At 41.9% G+C, this 18,996-nt stretch overlaps 1 protein-coding gene across 5 annotated transcripts; it reads right to left on the bottom strand.

Annotated features, from left to right (window-relative positions):
• Positions 1–27: 27 nt before the first annotated feature.
• On the bottom strand, positions 28–18,850 carry UFC1 (ubiquitin-fold modifier conjugating enzyme 1). Of its 5 annotated transcripts, none has more exons than XM_036861589.1 (7): positions 18,832–18,850; positions 3,395–3,517; positions 1,694–1,761; positions 1,393–1,456; positions 1,018–1,094; positions 675–765; positions 28–472 (listed from the first exon to the last, which is right to left on the bottom strand). In XM_036861589.1, the coding sequence occupies exons 2-7, from the start codon at positions 3,515–3,517 to the stop codon at positions 392–394; spliced, it is 504 nt and encodes a 167-aa protein (XP_036717484.1). In that variant the 5' UTR covers positions 18,832–18,850; the 3' UTR covers positions 28–391. The 5 variants fall into 5 exon arrangements, with proteins under 5 accessions (XP_036717484.1, XP_036717464.1, XP_036717475.1 ...); XM_036861569.1 differs by lacking the exon at positions 18,832–18,850 and adding an exon at positions 18,534–18,722; XM_036861580.1 differs by lacking the exon at positions 18,832–18,850 and adding an exon at positions 17,871–17,889.
• Between the last annotated feature and the right edge of the window lie 146 nt (positions 18,851–18,996).

The raw sequence follows: 18,996 nt of genomic DNA, 5'->3' as shown, positions 1-18,996 counted from the left end.
TAACAGCCACCAATGAGAACCACAAGCCACAGGAGGAAGCAGCTTTTATTGATGAGTTATCTCCAGAAACCAAAAAGACTATGTACCCACTTTCAGTCACCCCATATCCCTCCAGGACCTCACACTGCTCCACATGGACAAGGGATATAAATTGCCTTTTGGTTTTTCAAGGCCCTAGTCTTTCTCCTTCCTGTGTAGCCCAACTTAGAAATTCAGTAGCAATACCGTTGTTTTTTTCCGCAGTGTCCGCTGCAACTATTGATACTTAGTAACAATTATGGGTGAAGGGGTGTGGAGGGAAGTGGTTAGATGAGTAAAAAGAATGATGCACAGGAAAACAGGAACGTAGCCTATCGAAGATCCCTCTGTCCTGCCTCAGTGGATTGATCCTTCATTGGCTGCATTTCTCTTTATGCTGAATCACTCCCTTCTGAATCAGATCGGGGATTTCCACTGCCAGCCATGGACCCAGCTGCAATACAAGGGAGACCCTGTGAGATTACTACCACCCAATCAATGCCTCTTATTCCATCAGAAGCTCCTTCCTAGAGATATTCTAGGAGAACACGCCCAAAGGAAAACACTGTTATTCCTTGTTTACTCTCAGTTACTTTTCTTATACCGCTCAGGACCTAACCCCTTCTCCCCTTATATACCAAATACTCCAAACTTACCCCCAGAGCCATGAGATGAGCTAGTCCAAACTTAGGCACATTCCTGGCCCACAAAGGCTTAAAGTGATCAGTCAGGCATACTTTGCCACCCCTATGAGAGGGACAAGATGATCAGAAGGTGTTGACATGCAAGGTATACCATAAAGCACAGCAGGCTCTTGAGAGCACAGGAAGACTACTGGTGATCAGAACTGAGAACAAGGTCAGCTAAGTGCTTTGCCCAGGCTTGGCAGAGGGAGACCTGGAGTCTCTGTAGGCCTGCAGACTCTGGGAAAACTCCTGCCTCAGAGAGTTCTTCTCCAAGGCCTTCTTTGACCTTTTCCCATCTGCTATTCAGTCCTACCTGTACATCTTTGCTGTTTTTCCATCCAGTTCAGGGACTGCGATTTCTGGAGCAGTAGTGGGATATGTGATAGGAATCTGGAAGAATTATAAAGCTTTAATAAAACAGAATCAGAGTAGAAAGGAACTAGTCTAATCAGATATACACATTTCTTGGTTGAACTGAAATGTTCTATAAACTCATCAAGCAGCAGTCACACACCAGGATTCTGGACATGGAGGTGAGTAACTATAACCTATGCTTGTTTCAAACCTCAGCTTTTCCCTCCCATTTAAAAAGTTATCTTTGGTCCCTCCAAGAAAGGTTAGCTTGTTAACAATCACCTAATCCCTCCTGTTCTACTAACCTCCATAATTCCCACTCCATCATACTCACGTCAAACTCGATGTCAAACTCATATTTGAGGAGGTCATGGATGTACCAGCATTTTCCAAACCACCTGTAACATAGACCAAACCTCAGTGCAATTTCCCCATTCTTCTCATACTCAGATGACATCTTCTTGGCTTAGGTGACCAGCCTGGGAGACTCGTGGGTTGGGAACTGGGGGACTCTGGAGTTGTGGGAGTGGAGACCAGAAAGGGGCAGGAAAGGCCTGGCAGTGGGCTCTGGGACACCAAAATGCACAAGCTATGTGACATCCCCACCCTCACACCTCCCAAGAGGGTCTGCCTACCGAGTCCCTTCCTTGTTGGACTCCAGTCGGAACCAATCATTGTCTGCATTCTTGTTGTTCTCCACGTACTAAAAGTAGAGAATGAGGTCTTTGAGGGGGGTGTTGAGGTCAAGGGCAGTCCCGCTTCCCTCAAAAGAAAAGTGTGTGATTACTTCCTCTCTTAAGCACCCATATGCTGATGACTTTTAAATCTTTATCTTTAATCTAGAGCTTTTCTCAAAGCTTCAACTCCATTATCCAACTGTGTATTGAAATTTCTACCTTCATTCCACAGGTACCTCAAACTTGGCAGTCCGAGTTTCCCTCTAGTCCTTCAGACTTGTTTCTCCACTTCACCAATCTCAGTTGGCAGCATTAGCATTCAGTCACCCAAGCCAAAAACCTGGGAATCATCCTTGACCCTCCTTCGCCTTTACTCTACAAACCAATCTTTTACAATGTCCTGCTGATTTTACCTTCTGAATATTCTTTAAATCTACCTCTCCTCTCTATCTTCACCATAACTCCCAAGTTTAGATCATCATCTTTCTTTTGCCTGGATTAATGACAGCCTCCTAACTTCAATCTTACCCCCTGTCAATTCTATTTTCCTCTCTACTGCCAGTGATTGATCTAAACCCAAATCTCATCGTGTTACCCCTCCACTTAACATCCTTTAAAGGTATCCCAATGCCTCCAAGATAAAATTCAAGTGCTCAAATCTATTTGTCAAGCCTTATCTACCACTCACTGCCACACTTTGATGCTCTAACAACTGTGACCTACTTGTGTTTCTTCATATATGTCATGGTGTTTCTAGCTTCTATGACTGCTCATGCTGTTCCTTTTGCCTTGAATGTTATTCTCTTACCTTCATGTTTTATCAGGCTAACTTATGTTCACCCTTTAAGCCTCAGCTCAAGCATTGCCTCTTCTAGGAAGCCTTCCCTGACCAGACCCAAGCTGGATTTCGGTATCTCACCTCCTGCTTCAAAACATCTTAGCAATTTCTCAGACTCCTTCTCCCTGTTTCTCCACATAATGTATTATCATGATATGTTTCTGTCCACCTCCGTAGGCTCAACTTTATTCGGCTTTGGATGCCCTTCCTAGGTACTTGGTATACAATAAATGTTTTTTTAGTGAATGAATACATGCACCAGGAAAGCTGCTAGCTTTTGAAACAGAGACCACCGCAAGAAAGTCAAATTTTCTTCTCCTTCCACAGAAGGGAGATTAGCTCAGAAGATGGCTCGTTCCTAACCCTGAGCTCAGCTCCTTGTCTCTCTGCAACTAATATCTACTTGAATTTTTAGCTCTAACGTGTACTCCTCCCTCAGGACAAGTGAAAGAGGGAGCGGAGAGACGCGGACCGGGACTTAGGGTTCCAGGAATTCCTTTTGACCACCTCGCCTACATCCAGGAGAGCAATCACCTGGGGCCAGAAGGACATGTCATCCTCCGGGGCGGCATATCCCCCAAATAACTGCTGCTTTCAGTCATAAAGTCTGGCCCCACCGTGGTTCCTAACCTGAGTCTCTTAGGAGGAACCTCCTCCCCACCGCGCCTCCCCAAGTCCCCCAGCCCCGCAGTCGTCCAATATCATCTATGAATTCGTAAACTTTAAAACCGGAAGCGGCTTCCACACGGAGCCTATTCCTAAGGACACCCGATTACCCGCAACCCTTTTGCGACGCGGTTGGCAGTAGAAGCACAACTGACCCGGATAAGAGACTGATATTCCTCCTTGAGTCTCTGCACCCACAACTCCCGATCTCGAGGTCCGGCGTTGGTCTTCAGCACCGGGATCTCAGACACGACACGCCGGGTGGCCTCATCCGCCATCTTGGACCAGGGCGCAAGAGAAACACGGAAGTGGTATTACCTGTAGTTTACATTCAGGGCGCCTCCATCTTTACTACTGGACGATGGGGAGTTGGGCTGCCTTGAAACTTCTTTGAATACGATCTTTATTTTATAGTAACGAAGAGAAATTTGTCACCTGATCACTTGCTTATGGGTGCAACGAGAAGAAAAGAATGGAAACGGATGGCTCTGTCCTGAATATAATTAAACCGCAGATTGCTCAAAGGGTGACTTCCGCTCATGCTCAGAGACGTAATCTCAGAAAACGCTTCCGGACACTTGAAGAGTTGCTAGAATTTCAGGCAGTTCTAGGCGCTGTTCCCGGCGCTGTCATCCTAAAACGCGCGATTCACATGTTTCGGCTTCGAATAAACTTAACTTCCTTGTAGTTCAGCTGAGATAGCGGGGGGCCAATGCAGTGATCCATTAGGAGGGTAGTAAACTCCTGAGAATTATTGGGAACCGTGGAGAATCAAAGTATATACAGTCTCAACCCTGAACAGTTAACACAATTGAATTAGAAAATTCTTAATAAATGCCAAAGGAGTTTAGAGGTCACGGGAAGACTTGCTTTAGTGTAGCCTAGGCATTTTTGGGTCTGGAATGAACTCATCTAGGAAGGAATCATGTCTCTTATCTCTAGTGCAAGGCACACAGTAGGTACCCAGTAATCCTTTTGCAAAATTTGTATCTTCCAGTTGGTTTTTAAACCTAAGCACGTTATTTTTGGCCTTAACTTACATATCTTGTTTGCAGTGTTAATCGTTCCAACCCATGGCAGTAATTTTGGATCAAATCCCATTAATCATCAAATTCTATAGTCTATCTACAACTTTAATTTCTAATGGCTGAAACCTCCAGTACAGTGTTGAGAGCAGACAACCTTGTCTTGTTCTGATTTTAGGGGGAAAGCATTGTCTCTTCCTTAAGTATGATGTTACCTGTAGGCTTTTCGTGGATGCCCTTTATCAAGTTCAGGAAGTTCCCTTCTCTTCCTAGTGTTGAAGGTTTTTATCATGAATGGATATGGATTTTTTTCCCAAATGCTTTTTCTTTATTCACTGAGATGATGATGTGGCTTTTGTCTTTTATTTGCATGCTATATATTTCTTTCTTTGAAATATTGGATATTGGATAAGGGTAAGGCAAGCTTGTAATATCTCACTGAAGTTCTTTCTCCTAGAGAAATAAAGATTTATTCCGTTTAGGGTGTAGGCTCTGTGGTGTGGTAGAGTGCAGAGATTTGGAATGAGGCTTGCAATTTAATTGTCATAAGACTTTAGAGACGGGGGAGAGAGAAATGGGGAAACGTAGGTCAAAGGATATGAACTCTCAGTTATAAAAAGAATAAATTCTGAGGATTTAATGTACAGCATGGTGACTGTAATTAATAAAATGGTATCGCATGTTTGAAAGTTGCTGAGAGTAGATCTTAAGCATTCTTAACCACACATGTGTAAACTATGTGAAGTGATGGATGTGGATATTGATCTTGGTAATCATTCCAATATATATATATAAAACTATCACATGTATATGATTTATATGTAGATGTATATCAAACCAGCACTTTATACAATTATATTTGTCAACTATTCCTCAATAAAACTGGGGGGAGGGGGAAAGACTTTGGAGAGTTACTCTGTGAACTGCATTTTCTCACCTATGAAAGGAGGATAGTAATGCTTATAGGGTGATTTTAACGATATATGCAGTGTCTCTTCATTCATTCACATAATAGATTTTCAGGATGAAATTCACATTATATATAGGGCAGGGCTTCCCTGGTGGCTCAGTGGTTAAGAATCCGCCTGCCAACGCAGGGGACACGGGTTCAAGCCCTGGTCCGGGAAGATCCCACATGCCGCGGAGCAACTAAGCCCGTGAGCCACAACTACTGAGCCCATGCACCACAACTACTGAGCCTGCGCTCTAGAGCCTGTGAGCCACAACTACTGAGCCCGCGTGCCACAACTACTGAAGCCTGCGTGCCTAGAGCCCGTGCTCCGCAACAAGAGAAGCCACTGCAATGAGATGCCCAAGCACTGCAACGAAGAGTAGCCTCTGCTCGCCTCAGCTAGAGAAAGCCCGCGCACAGCAACAAAGACCCAATGCAGCCAAAAATAAATAAATATATATATATATGTATATATATATGGCAGTAATTTTCAAACTTTTTGTAATACTGGAGCCAGGTTACCAACAACAACATAAAATCTCACTTGGAATCTCAAAGTATAAAAATGATCAGTGCAGAGCTGCTCTTGTTCAAGTGCAGGCAGAAGACCTCTAGCCTTAGAATACTTCCCCTATGGTAACAACACATCACACTTTATTGTTTAATTGTCTTGAAAGACTGTAAGCTCACAGTAGAGACTGTGTGTCAGTCTTGTTCATACAATAATACTGTAATGCCTGGCACAAAGTAAGTGCTCAATCAATATTTTTAAAATAAAGGAATATCTTGATGACTTAGGTAAGCATCAGACAAGCTGTCGCCTTAAATCTGCATCTTTTTTTTTTTGAAAATCACCTTATTAGACCACTTTGTAAAGCAGAGTTCATACTGCATGAAGGCTGTCTCTATTGTAAGCATAGTTGCATCTCTGGAGAGTGTATTTATTTTAGAGAAGTTTCTTTTTAAATGATCAATTTAGCTGATTCTTGCTTTAAGGAATTCTCACAAGAGGTCAGAAGCTAAGGTTGAGAAGACTGAAAGAAGAGTGTGTAGGCCTGAGCTGCTTCTTTTTTCAAAGGAAGTGCTCATTCATACACAGTTCATGTGTTTATGGAGTTCTTACTACATTCAGGCATTGGAAATACAGTAGTGCACAAGGCAGGCAGAGTCCTTGCCCTCATGGAAATTGTCCTAAAACAGCTATAAAAAGGAACCTGACAGAATTGATTGGAAAACTCAATTCTGGGAAATACACTAACATCAGACCACGGTTTTGATGGGATAGTACTGTTGAGTACATGAGGAAGCCTCTGAAAGTAGTTGAAAATCCCATTGTCAGTCATCATGGAGAAAGGTAGCTCCTGGGACAAAAGGAAAAATAAATATTGTATTAGGGAAATAAACCTTGGATTAGGAAAGGAATTAAAATTTTTCCTCCTTCTGGTCTTTAAGGGGATAGTCTGGACTCTGATATTCTGGAATATTACTCAGAATGGTGAGGGAAATTCTAGTTCTACTACAGGGAGGGAACCACCCTATAGAGCAGGGGTGCCCAACCCCCTGGGGCCGTGGACCGGTGCCGGTCCGCAGCCTGTTAGGAACCGGGCCGCACAGCAGGAGGTGAGCAGAGAGTGAGCAAAGCTTCATCTGCCGCTCCCCATCGCTCGCATTACCGCCTGAACCCCCCCCCCCAACCCCAACCGGTCCGTAGAAAAATCGTCTTCCATGAAACCAGTCCCTGGTGCCAAAAAGGTTGGGGACTGCTGCTATAGAGGATCAGTGTAGATGGGTGGCCACTTTTGTAAAATTTTCTCCTTTGTTATTGCCTTTAATTATTCTGGAGACTTCAGCAAAGAATTCTTGTAAACTGTAACCTGATCTCTGTTATGCTGTGGGGAATTAGTTTCACACTTAGAGAACTTGGTAAAGAGAATGATAAAAACGAACATTTATACAATGCTTACTGTATGCTAGGCACTGTCCTAAACGTTTTTAAAAATTAGATCCTTTAATTCTGGCAACAACCTTAAGATAGTTACTTTCATTAGCCTCATTTACATTTGAGGAAACTGAGGAACAGTCAGGTTCAATGAAAGAAAGCCCTATATCACACAGCCGCTAAATGGTAGAATTGGAATTCAAGCCCAAGCACAATCTGGCTCTAGAAATCACATCCTTAACCAGCTTTCTACCATTTCCAGGCCAATGTGAAATTAGCACCAGTGATCTGAGGGGACAGAGGTGGTGGCAGGGGCTATTCATGGCCCTAAAAGGGAAGACGGCTATCAGTAATGAACCAGTGTTTCTGAAAACACAAAGAGAGACTGCAGGAACAAACAGTAGAGCTGCAGGAACATAAATGAGATAACAAACCCCCTCCCTGGAATGGGCTGATGTGTGCACAGGACCTTCTGAGGTGTTGGTATCATCCCTAGAGATTTTACAACTATGGACTTTAACTGCAATCTACTAGCTAGTGAGATCTCGGCAAGGGCTGGGAGTGTCAGAGGATTTGGTTAACAAAGATGAAAAGACGTATTCTTTGGGGAGGAAAAACTAATAAGCAGTCAATTACCATAAAATCAAAAATCTCTATTCTGGAGGTATACAAAGTACTGTCTGAGTAAGTATTCCTGAGAGAATCAGGTAAGGCTGTTAGTATTTGAACTGAACTCTTAGGATGAGCACATTGAATGTGCGGGCAAGGAGAGAGCAGGGCAAATATGGCATTCTAAGCAGAAAGAAGAACATGTGTAAGGCAGGAAGGCATGAGGGAATACAGTATTATATTAATGACACAAAATATCTAGATCATTATTTATAACGGAAGAGGGAAGAAAGCTCCTAGAAACTGTTAATGTTATATTAACTATATGGAATATGCTATAGAAAAATATTTATAAAATAAGTGTAAAATCAGAACACAAAATTGTACATAGATGTGGTTTTTTTAAAAAAATAAATTTATTTTATTTTTATTTTTGGCTGCATTGGGTCTTCATTGCTGCGCGTGGGCTTTCTCTAGTTGTGGCGAGTGAGGGCTACTCTTCGTTGCAGTGAGCTTCTCACTGCGGTGGCTTCTCTTGTTGCGGAGCACGGGCTCTAGGTGCATGGGCTTCAGTAGTTGTGGCTCACGGGCTCTAGAGTGCAGGCTTAGTAGTTGTGGTGCATGGGCTTAAGTGGCTCCGAGGCATGTGGGATCTTCCCGGACCAGGGCTCGAAACCATGTCCCCTGCATTGGCAGGTGGATTCTTAACCACTGCGCCACAAGGGAAGCCCTAGATGTGGTTTTAAAATATTTACTTTTGAATAGGTAATACATACACCTGCTCAAAATTCAAAAGATACAAAAGGATATAGAGTGAAACGTTGTCTCCCTCTTATCCCTTTCCTTGGCTACTTAGTTCCCTTCCCCAGGGGCCTCTCCCCTCCAGCTAGTTTTTTGTATATCCTTCCAGATATACTCTATGCACTTACCAATATGTACACACATACACATTCTTTTAAAACATTTTATAACAATCATAGCATAGGGCTTCCCTGGTGGCGCAGTGGTTGAGAATCTGCCTGCCAATGCAGGGGACACGGGTTCGAGCCCTGGTCTGGGAAGATCCCACATGCCACGGAGCAACTGGGCCCGTGAGCCACAATTACTGAGCCTGCGCGTCTGGAGCCTGTGCTCCGCAACAAGAGAGGCCGCGATGGTGAGAGGCCCGCGCACCGCGATGAAGAGTGGTCCCCACTTGCCGCAACTAGAGAAAGCCCTCGCACAGAAACGAAGACTCAACACAGTCATAAATAAATAAATAAATAAAAGAACGTGAATTTCTTTAAAATATATATATATATATTATTCAAAAAAAAAATCATAGCGTACTATTTACATTTCTGCACGTTGCTTTTTTCACTGAATAATATATCTTGGAGGCTGTTCTATATTAATACATACAAAACTACCTCATTCTTCCCCCCTCCCCCTCTTTCTTCTTTTGTAGATGCATCCCATTGTATGGATCTACCATAATTTATTCAACAAGACCCTCAGGATGTTTATTTAGGTTGTCTTTTGCTATTACGAACAGTGTTGCAGTTAATAGCCTTGCCTACTCATCATTTTGTACATATGTAATAAATACTTAGATATGGAACTGTTGCCTCAAAAGATTTGTATTTTAAATTTTGTTAAATATTGCCAATTTGCCTCTAGAAAGATTAAACCAATTTGTATTACTATTAGCAATACATGAAATGACAAATTTCCCCACCGCGCCCCCCCGCCCCCCCAAAAATCAGTGTTAACAACAGAGTTGTTTTTGCCAATTTCATGATTGAAATGGAATCTCAAGACAATTTTAATGTCCATTTCTCTTATTATGAGTAAGGCTGAATATCTTTTCATAGGTTTAGGATCCATTTGTATTTCCTTTTCTGTAAATTCTTATATCCTTTGCTCCTTTGTAATTGTCATTCATTTTTTCTTACTGATTTGTATGAGTTTTAAAAATATATGTATTAAAGAGATTAGCCATTTGTGATGAGTTGTAAATATTTTTCCCAGTTTGTCATCTGTCTTTGCTTTTGTTCATAGTATTTTTAACCATGTGGAAATTTTTCATACATGAGGTCAAGTCTACCAGTCTTTTTTGCTTATAACTTCTGGTGTTGAGTCACCACAACAGTCTATATTATTTTAAAAAAATTATCCCATGTTTTCCTCTAGTACTTTTTCTCTTAAAATGAAAATGGCTTTGTTTGTTCCAGCTTATTTAAGCAATATGGAAAAATAAAATTAATTCAAAATCCTACCCCAAGAGACAAAAACTGCTATCATTTTAAGTATACATCCTTCCAGACATCTCTATGTGCACATTTTCTTTCTTCTACTTTCTTTGGGTTTAATTTACTGTTATATAGGTTCTTTTTTTTAAATTAATTTTTACTGGAGTATAGTTGCTTTGTGTTATATAGGTTCTTGAAATGGATGCAAAGTTTATGAACTTTCAGCTTTTCTTTTTTCCTAATATGTGCACTTAAGACTATACATTTTCCTGTAAGCACAGCTTTAGTCACATCTAAGTTTTGGTATGTAATATTTTTATTATCATTCAGTTCAAATTATTTTCTAACACCAGTTGTGATTTTTTGGGTGGTTACTTAGAAGTAGTGTATTTCATAACTTCTAGTTACTTTTTTGTTACTGATCTGTAGCTTAACTACAAGTCAAGAAACACACTTTGTATAATTTTAATACTTTGAAATTTGTTAAAATTTGCCTTATAGCACAATATGGTCAGTTTTAAAAATGTTCCAAGTGTGCTTGAAAATAATTTGTAATTTAAAGTTTTGGAGTACAGTGACTATATATCTGCTTGTTGAATCAAATTTGCTGCTCACGTTATTTAAGTTTTTTATATACTTACTAATTTTTTTGGGGGGGGTGTCTACTGGTTCTGAAAGAGGTATCCTCTATCAATGGATGACAGCCGTATGTTAAATCTCCTATTATGATAGTGAATTTGTCTATTTTTTTCCTTGTAGCTCTGTTGCTCTATATAATTTGAAGTTAAGTGCATACAAATTTAAAACTTCCTGGTAAATTGGACTTGTTCATATGAAGTGCCCTTGTTTATTTCTAGTAACGCTTTTGCTTTCAAGTCTACTGTATCTGTTATTATATAATTTCCTTTTGGTTTATATTTGCACAGTATATCTTTTCCAATTCTTTTACTTTCAACGTTTTTGAACCATTATGTTTTATTTTTTTAATAAAATTTTAAAAATTAATTAATTAATTAATTTTTGGCTGCATTGGGTCTCCGTTGCTGCGTGTGGGCTTTCTCTAGTTGTGGCGAGCAGGGGCTACTCTTCGTTGTGGTGTGCGGGCTTCTCATTGTGGTGGCTTCTCTTGTTGTGGAGCACGTGCTCTAGGTGCGCGGGCTTCAGTAGTTGTGGCACGTGGGCTCAGTAGTTGTGGCGCACGGGCTTTGTTGCTCCATGGCATTTGGGATCTTCCCGGACCAGGGCTTGAACCCATGTCCCCTGCATGGGCAGGCGGATTCTTAACCACTGCACCACCAGGGAAGTCCCTGTACCGTTACGTTTTAGATAGTTTCTAGTATTTTATGTTAATTACGATCGGCTATTAATGCATGTGGAAGTAATTTTAAAGGGTATGTATAATCTTTCCACTGATCTAAGGTGACACCTTTATCAATACAAAATTTCCTCACATATTTGGGTCTATCCAGGAACATGATATTATTTTCCATTTGATCAAGTTCTCTTTTATGTGGGTAGCATTTTATTTTATTTTTTTATACATTTATTTATTTAGTTTTGCTGCATTGGGTCTTCGTTGCTGTGCCTGGGCTTTCTCTAGTTGCTGAGAGCATGGGCTACTCTTCGTTGCGGTGCGCAGGCTTCTCATTGTGGTGGCTTCTTTTGTTGCAGAGCATGGGGGCTCTAGGCACGTGGGCTTCAGTAGTTGTGGCTCGCAGGCTCTAGAGCACAGTCTCAGTAGTTGTGGTGCACGGGCTTAGTTGCTCCATGGCATGTGGGATCTTCCTGGCCCAGGGCTCGAAACCATGTCCCCTGCATTGGCAGGCGGATTCTTAACCACTGCACCACCAGGGAAGCCCATGGGTAGCATTTTAAAATTTCATTCATACTGGGAATTCCCTGGCGGTCTAGTGGTTAGAGCTCTGTGCTTTCACTGCCAAGGGCACAGGTTCAATCCCTGGTCAGGGAACTAAGATCCTGCAAGCCATGTGGCATGGGGAAAAAAATTTTTTTTTCATTCATACAGATCTTGCCCATTCTTGTTAATTATTCCTAGGCATTTTATCTGACTTGTCACTATTGGGTCTTTTTTTTTTAATATATATTTTTAAAATTTTATTTATTTATGTATATATGTACGTATGTATGTATGTATGTATTGGCTGTGTCGGGTCTTCCTCGCTGCGCGCGGGCTTTCTCCAGTTGCGGCGAGTGGGGGCTACTCTTCGTTGCGGTGCACAGGCTTCTCATTGCGGTGGCCTCCCCTGCTGCGGAGCACACGCTCCAGGCGTACAGGCTTCAGTAGTTGTGGCATGCGGGCTCAGCAGTTGTGGCTCGCGGGCTCCAGAGCGCAGGCTCAGCAGTTGTGGCGCACGGGCCCAGCTGCTCCGCGGCACGTGGGATCCTCCCGGACCAGGGCTCGAACCCGTGTCCCCTGCATTGGCGGGCAGATTCCCAACCACTGCGCCATCAGGGAAGCCCTATTTGGTCTTTTTTTGATTATACCTTTAACTTATTGTTTATATATAAGGGATATTTATTTCTGCATGTTACTTCCCCTCCCAACCACCACTTTACTAAATTCTATTATATGTAATAATTTTAAAGTTGATTCTCATGATTATATCTATGTAAATAAGCTATCATCTGCAATAATGATAATTACATTATTATTTTAGCTATATAAAATGTTTATAAATAGCTAAAACTTGGAAGAAAACATTAAGAAATGAGGTAAAATGAGTTAGGAAAAGTCTTTTTGTTAGTTATAACTTCATTAATGATTAGTTAAAATGGTAACAGGATTCTTAGCATTTTAAATGAGTTCAGGGCCTGGACACATGGTATTCTAGAAATCAGAAATATCTGTAAGTGAAATTGTTTTCTGTCTAGGTCACCTGAGGAACACACAATATAGCAAATGTCCACATCTTCAAAGAGGGAAATTCTAGATGGTAAATTCTGGAAACTAAAAAACTAAGATTATTGATTCTTAGTAAAACTGTAGAAGTTATTAAAGAGTATTTTATGAATAGAAAAGGAAGCAGCGACCCCCAGATGCCTACAGTGGTCATGGCGATGTGATTCAGTCTCCCAAGGTGTTGGCTCTTCCTTGTCTTTGGGCCTTTAGCAGGTATCCTCTCAGCCTGGGATATTCCTCCCTTTTCTGCAAGAAGCCTGGCTCCTTTGGGTCCTTTGGGTCTCAGCTTCCATGTCACTGCCTCAAAGAGAGCTTTCCCTGATCATTCATTTTTCTGTCACAGCATTCTGTTCTTTTCCTTCATAGCACCTATCTCAATTTAAAATGATATATTTGCTATTTTCTTTCCTTAGTGTCAGTCTACCCATGTAAACTGTAAACTCCATGAAGACATGGACCATGTCTGTTTTGTTCACCACTGTGTATCCTATCCTATATGCCTATCACAGTACTTGACATTAGTAAATGCCTAACGTATATTTATTAAGTAAATGACTGAATGACTTTCCTTGTCAGTGTTACTAGATTAACAGACTAGAACATCATAGAGACAGTATATCTTGACTTCAGGAAAACCTAACAGTTTCCTGATATGTTCTTTGAAAAAGATAGTGAATTTGCTAGAATATAGAATCATTTTTATTTGACTGAACAACCAACCAAAGAGAATTAATTCTCTAATTAGCTGGTGGGGTTGGTAAGACAAGGCTGTTTTTTGTCATGGCCTGCCTGTGGGATAACCAATGACTTGGAAAAATCATCCCCATGGGGGCAGCAGAGAGCATTAACAAAGAACCTCTCCTGAATTTCTGAAACCTGGTGAAAATTGTTATATATAAATATTAGGTAACATTTATCCGCTGCTTACAATGAGCTAGGCCCTGTGTTGACACTGCACATATATTATTTAATATAATCATTAAAACAGGGACCTATGACATGGATGTTATTTTATATTTGCCCTTTTTACAGATGAGAAAACAAGCTCAGAGAAGGAACTTGCCCAAAGTCATATTAGTGAGGGTCAGAGCTGGCAAATGAAGGGAAAAGGTTAAGGAGAATTTTGGACAGCAGATCATTAGGATTCAGTGACTGATTGTGGTCCCTACTCTTCTATTCAGGAGCCAGCAGACACTGGAATTCTAGCTAAGGGCTTACAGCAAGGTTTGAAGTACAACTGAAATTAGGAGCAAGTATGATGCTTGGGTGAAAATGAGTAGCTAGAGCAGCTTGGAGTTAATGGGAAACCAAGACCTAGAGAGGACTGTCAGGTCAGCAAGTCATTGTAGGATAAAGTTCAAGAGGAAAGCCCAGGCAGGGACATAGGGATCAGAGTGGGCCTGGAAGAGTCAAGAGGATACTTGTGACAATAGGTTGCTAACAGGGTATAGAATTCTTTAAGGGATGTCTGGTTTAAAAAGATTTTAATTCTGGCAGAGCTGGGGAACAGCATAGACTGGGACAAGCAGCCTCAATAGAGTATTCAGATTAAAAAAGATAAGAGATCTACTATAATTTGAATTGGTAGTACCATTGACTGGGAAAAAAATATTTAGTAGGGACATAGTAGCTATCTGAAGGGCTGACATTTAGCTCTGATGCGTTGATCCAGAGGGAAAAAAAAATAGGACCAATAAATGGAAGTTACAAAGAGATTTTTCTAAATACAGAAGAAAAAAAAAAGGTGTTTCTAACCACTGAAAATTAGAATGAATTGAGAATTAAGTGCAGGACATACTGGAAACGGGAGCATGTGAAAGGTAGCTGAAGGATGTCAGTTTAATGATTCTAGTGAAGGAAGAGATAATTGTGGGAATAGAGTGTATTGAGAAGCAGAAAAGAATGGGATTCAGGGTCCAGTTGGAGGGGCCCGTCTTTGAAAGCTGGAGGGATGTTATCTCAGCTGAGGCTCCAAGGAAGAGACAGGAACTGATATAAAGGAAGGGACGTGAAAGGCGGAGGAACAGGAGAATCCTACATAGGGTTCTCAATCTTCTGAGAGAGTTTTCTCGAGTTTTTAGTTGAAGTAAGGAGAGGGTGGAAAAAGAACACCAGACAAGAAATGAAGTTTTTGCTTTAACTGCAGAGATGATGTACAGTTTAAGCCAAAGGGGAACGGCTGCTTAGCTACAACTAACAAAAAATCTTAGTGTTTGAAATATTTTTTCTCAGTGCTGGGCGTGAGAGTGCCCGTCTCCTTGGTTTAGTTAGTATTTACCCCATTTCACCTCAGGAAATCTGCTCAGCTCTCTTTATTGGCATTATGATCTCTTCAGCACCTATTATATCTCAAGGCTTCATGTTTTTTGTTTGTCTGTCTTTTGTTTTGGCCACGCAGCGTGGCATGTGGGATCTTAGTTCCCTGACCACGGATCAAACCTGTGCCCCCTGCAGTGGAAGCACGGAGTCCTAACCACTGGACTGCCAGGGAATTCCCAAAGGCTTCATGTTTTAAGAGTGAATTTCCGGGGCCCCCCAAACAGAAAACTTTCCTACAAATGCAGTCATGAATGCACTAACTTAGGAACAGCTGGCCCAGCAACTGTTCCAATGTCTGGAATTTGTAAAATTTAGTTAACGTTTGGCCCCAGGGAAAAGGATTAGGTTCTTCGAGTCCTATAGAGGAAGAGGGATTACTTTGAAGGCCTAATGAAGAAAAATCCCAGTCCTTCCTTTAGCTTTCCATTCTGAGTGAAGAAGGCAATCTATCTTTTCTCCAGAGGCTGCAATGAGCAGATAGGACACCATACTATTAGAGAAGGCAGTCCTCAGCATGGACTCTCCTCTCTAATCCTCTAAATGGGGCTGGGTTAAGTTTAGGAGACGGGCTCATGGAAAGGAATTACTACCATGATGTCAAGATTGCTAGGTATCAAACCACTTCCGGATATGGGTAGCGAGAGAACATGATTCTATTTTAAGAAGTAGTGCCTGTGTCCGCCTCTTTTGTGGGCTTATGTGGGTGGGGTAAGTCCCCCTTCCATATATCACAGCTAGCTACCTCTGTCCTGATGACTCGTCCACTAGGAAAAGTTAGGGAGTAATCTGTGAAGAAAATGAGAATATAGGGGAGGCTGTTTACAAAAGAACAGAGTTCCAGTATGGGGTGGTGGTGAAGCGGGGGTAGACATGTTTGGCTTTTTCTAATGGATATCTCTTCCCTTCAACTGTGTAAAGTAGAGGTTGTTCATTCTTCCACTCCTGTAGGAAAGGGTGGCAGGGTATCATCCTTCTCTTTGCAATCCACTGCTACTTTCAGATGGTCGTGCTCTCATCCTCTTGTAAAAACTCTTCCTTCTTTAAAGCTTATGCAATTTGGCTCTAGTACCCTTTATCCTTCATGCTTACTGAGAACTCCAGTGCCTATTAAATAACCTCTCTGTACCAACTCTTCCTATCTGGGTGGTTTTAGGAAAATCCACGTGATCATTAGCTAGTTTTTGACCTTCTCAACTCCAACTTATACTCCTACTTTCTTTTTTTTTTTTTTAATTAATTAATTTTATTAGTTTTTATTTTTTGGCTGTGTCAGGTCTTCGTTGCGGCATATGGGATCTTTCGTTGCAGTGCGCGCGGGCTCCTCTCTAGTTGTGGCATGCACATTTTCTCTCTTTGTAGTTGTGGTGCGCAGGCTCCAGAGCGCATGGGCTCTGTAGTTTGCAGCATGCGGGCTCTCTAGTTGAGGCATGCAAGCTTAGCTGCCCCGCAGCATGTGGGAATCTTAGTTCCCCGACCAGGGATCGAGCCCGTGTCCCCTGCATTGGAAGGCGGATTCTTTACCACTGGACGACCAGGGAAGTCCCTACTCCTACTTTCAATTCCTTAACTTTACCATTTCTGGCAACACAAGTTTTTCTTGCTGGCAGCTTAAGGGCCATAGTAAAGAATGGGAGAGGAAGCATTCTTGACTGTGGAAATACTAGTGCTGCCAGAACTGGCTGGTGTTGACTTCAAGACCCACTGAAAGACTGGGACTGGCAACCATGACATATAAGGATGGAACAGCATGGGGGTTGACTTCCACGTGATATTTGGTGACGGTTCAAGATCTGGATTTGACCTTTATGCCAAGTTCCCAGGAAACCTGAGTCTGGAGCTAGCTTTTAACCTTTCTTGTTAGCTGCCTTTCTGGGGACATCTGACACTTTTAATAACTTCCATCCTCTTGAAACACTCTCTTCCTTCTGATTCTGTGACAATTAGGATCCAGTGTTTTTCTTCCTCACTGCTTGTTCCTTTTCAAAGATTCTCCAAGGGCTCTCCTACTTGTGCCTTAAATGTTAGAATTCACCAAGGCACTCTTCTTAGCCCCTGCTGTTCTCTGGGGAGCTTATCCAAATCTATGGCTTCAACTACCACTGAAATGTTCATGATCCCGAAATTCTGGCCTATACATCATTGGAGTTTTTAAAAAGCAGCTTTCTATAAAAGTAATATATGTTATGTACACAGTAAAACAAACAGTAAAGATGAATCTAAAATAAAAAGCATAAGTTTCATCCCTCTCAGGCCCACTCTTCATAGTTAATTTTTTAACACTTGTGTAAATATGTAAGTATTCTTCTGCACTTGGTTTTTTTCCATTTAATATAATTTTCTCCCATGTATTAGATTTGTACCTTCAACTGCCATTTGGACATCTCCATCTGGCTGTCCCACAGATATCTAAAACTCCTTCCCTTTCTTTGTAATTCTCCCTTATGCTATACCCTACTGCTAGCCTCTTTCTACCGTCAACACCGTGAAGAAATTGTCTTTACACACTGTGCCTTTCCAGTCACTCAATTTACCTCAATGTTGTTTCTACCCCCACTGTATCTCTGAAACAGCTTTCTCCAAAATTACTAAACGACTTGTTGCAAAATCCAATGGACACATTTTAGCCCACATCTTACCTGATCTGTTATGTTTGACACTGACCAGTTTCCTTGATACTTCTCTCCTGGTTTCTTCTTTCCTTTCCTTCTCAATGTCCTCTTTTCCTTTCTCTTCCCTCATGTCATCTCAAATTCCTCTTTCTAAGCCATCTTAGTCACTTCCATGGCTTCAACAACCTTCTATTTTCACACGCTAGGGCGCCCCCCCCGCCCCCCAAACTTTCCTTTTGGACTCCCAACCCACCTTATCTAATATTCTATTGTCTAATGGATATCCCACAGGCACCTAAAACTCACTCTTCCCCCACCCAAAACAACAGTGAAAATGGCATTATTCCCCAGTTGCCCAAGCCAGAGCACTGGGAAATACCTTGGATTCCTCTCTCAGCCTCATACCCATTTCCGATCAATTTTTCCCCATCTGCACTCCCCCTTCTAGAGGACAGACCGCTGTAGTCTCTTACCAGGGTAAGAGCTTCCCAATTGTTCTTGCCTCTAACTTCACGCCCTCCAATTCATTCTCCCCATTGCAACCAGTGATCTTTCTAAAATGCAAATATATTTGTTCACACCTCTGCTAAGACTCTTCAAACCCTATTCATTACCCTTAGGATAAAATAAACTAATTTACAAGGCCTTGCGTAAACAGGCCCCTCCCAGCCTCCGGGACTCATCTATTACCTCTCTTTTAACCAAACCAGGCTGCTGGCAGCTCCAGAAGGTACCTAGCCCCCCACCCCCAATTCCCAACAGTTCAGTATTCAGCTCAGGCGACACTTCCTTCAGGAAGTGGGTGCTCAAAAACCAAATGCTCAAAAAGTGAAATCCGAGGGGGCATCTGAGCAGCACTTTCCGTTCCGGACCCAAGTTTACGGAACGTCCGGGTTACCAGGAAGCTCAGAGCAAAGGTCAAACCCAGATCATGAACCTTCCCCTAAGTTCGCGGGGCAATCCGACCCCCGTAATATTCCGCCCTTACGCGTCATGACTGCCAGTCGCAGTCTTTCAATGGATCTTGAAGTCGACACCAGACAGCTCCGACCCCACCAACGTTTCCACACTCAAGAACGCAACCCTCTCTCATGCTTTACTACTGCCCTGAAGCCGTCCTGAAGAAAAACTTGCGTTGCCAGCTTGCCCCAAA

Source organism: Balaenoptera musculus, chromosome 1, assembly GCF_009873245.2.
Source record: "Balaenoptera musculus isolate JJ_BM4_2016_0621 chromosome 1, mBalMus1.pri.v3, whole genome shotgun sequence".
NCBI lineage: Eukaryota > Metazoa > Chordata > Mammalia > Artiodactyla > Balaenopteridae > Balaenoptera > Balaenoptera musculus.
This window is presented reverse-complemented; position numbering and strand designations above follow the sequence as displayed.

What these genes read in the sequence shown, in the direction of transcription:
- UFC1 (XM_036861549.1), bottom strand. An exon ending in AATATCAGTCTCTTATCCGG is followed by an intron (nt 1,762 to 3,394) that starts GTCAGTTGTGCT and finishes CTCTACTTTTAG; the next exon opens with TACGTGGAGAACAACAAGAA. An exon ending in CTCATCTCATGGCTCTGGGG is followed by an intron (nt 473 to 674) that starts GTAAGTTTGGAG and finishes CTTGTATTGCAG; the next exon opens with CTGGGTCCATGGCTGGCAGT.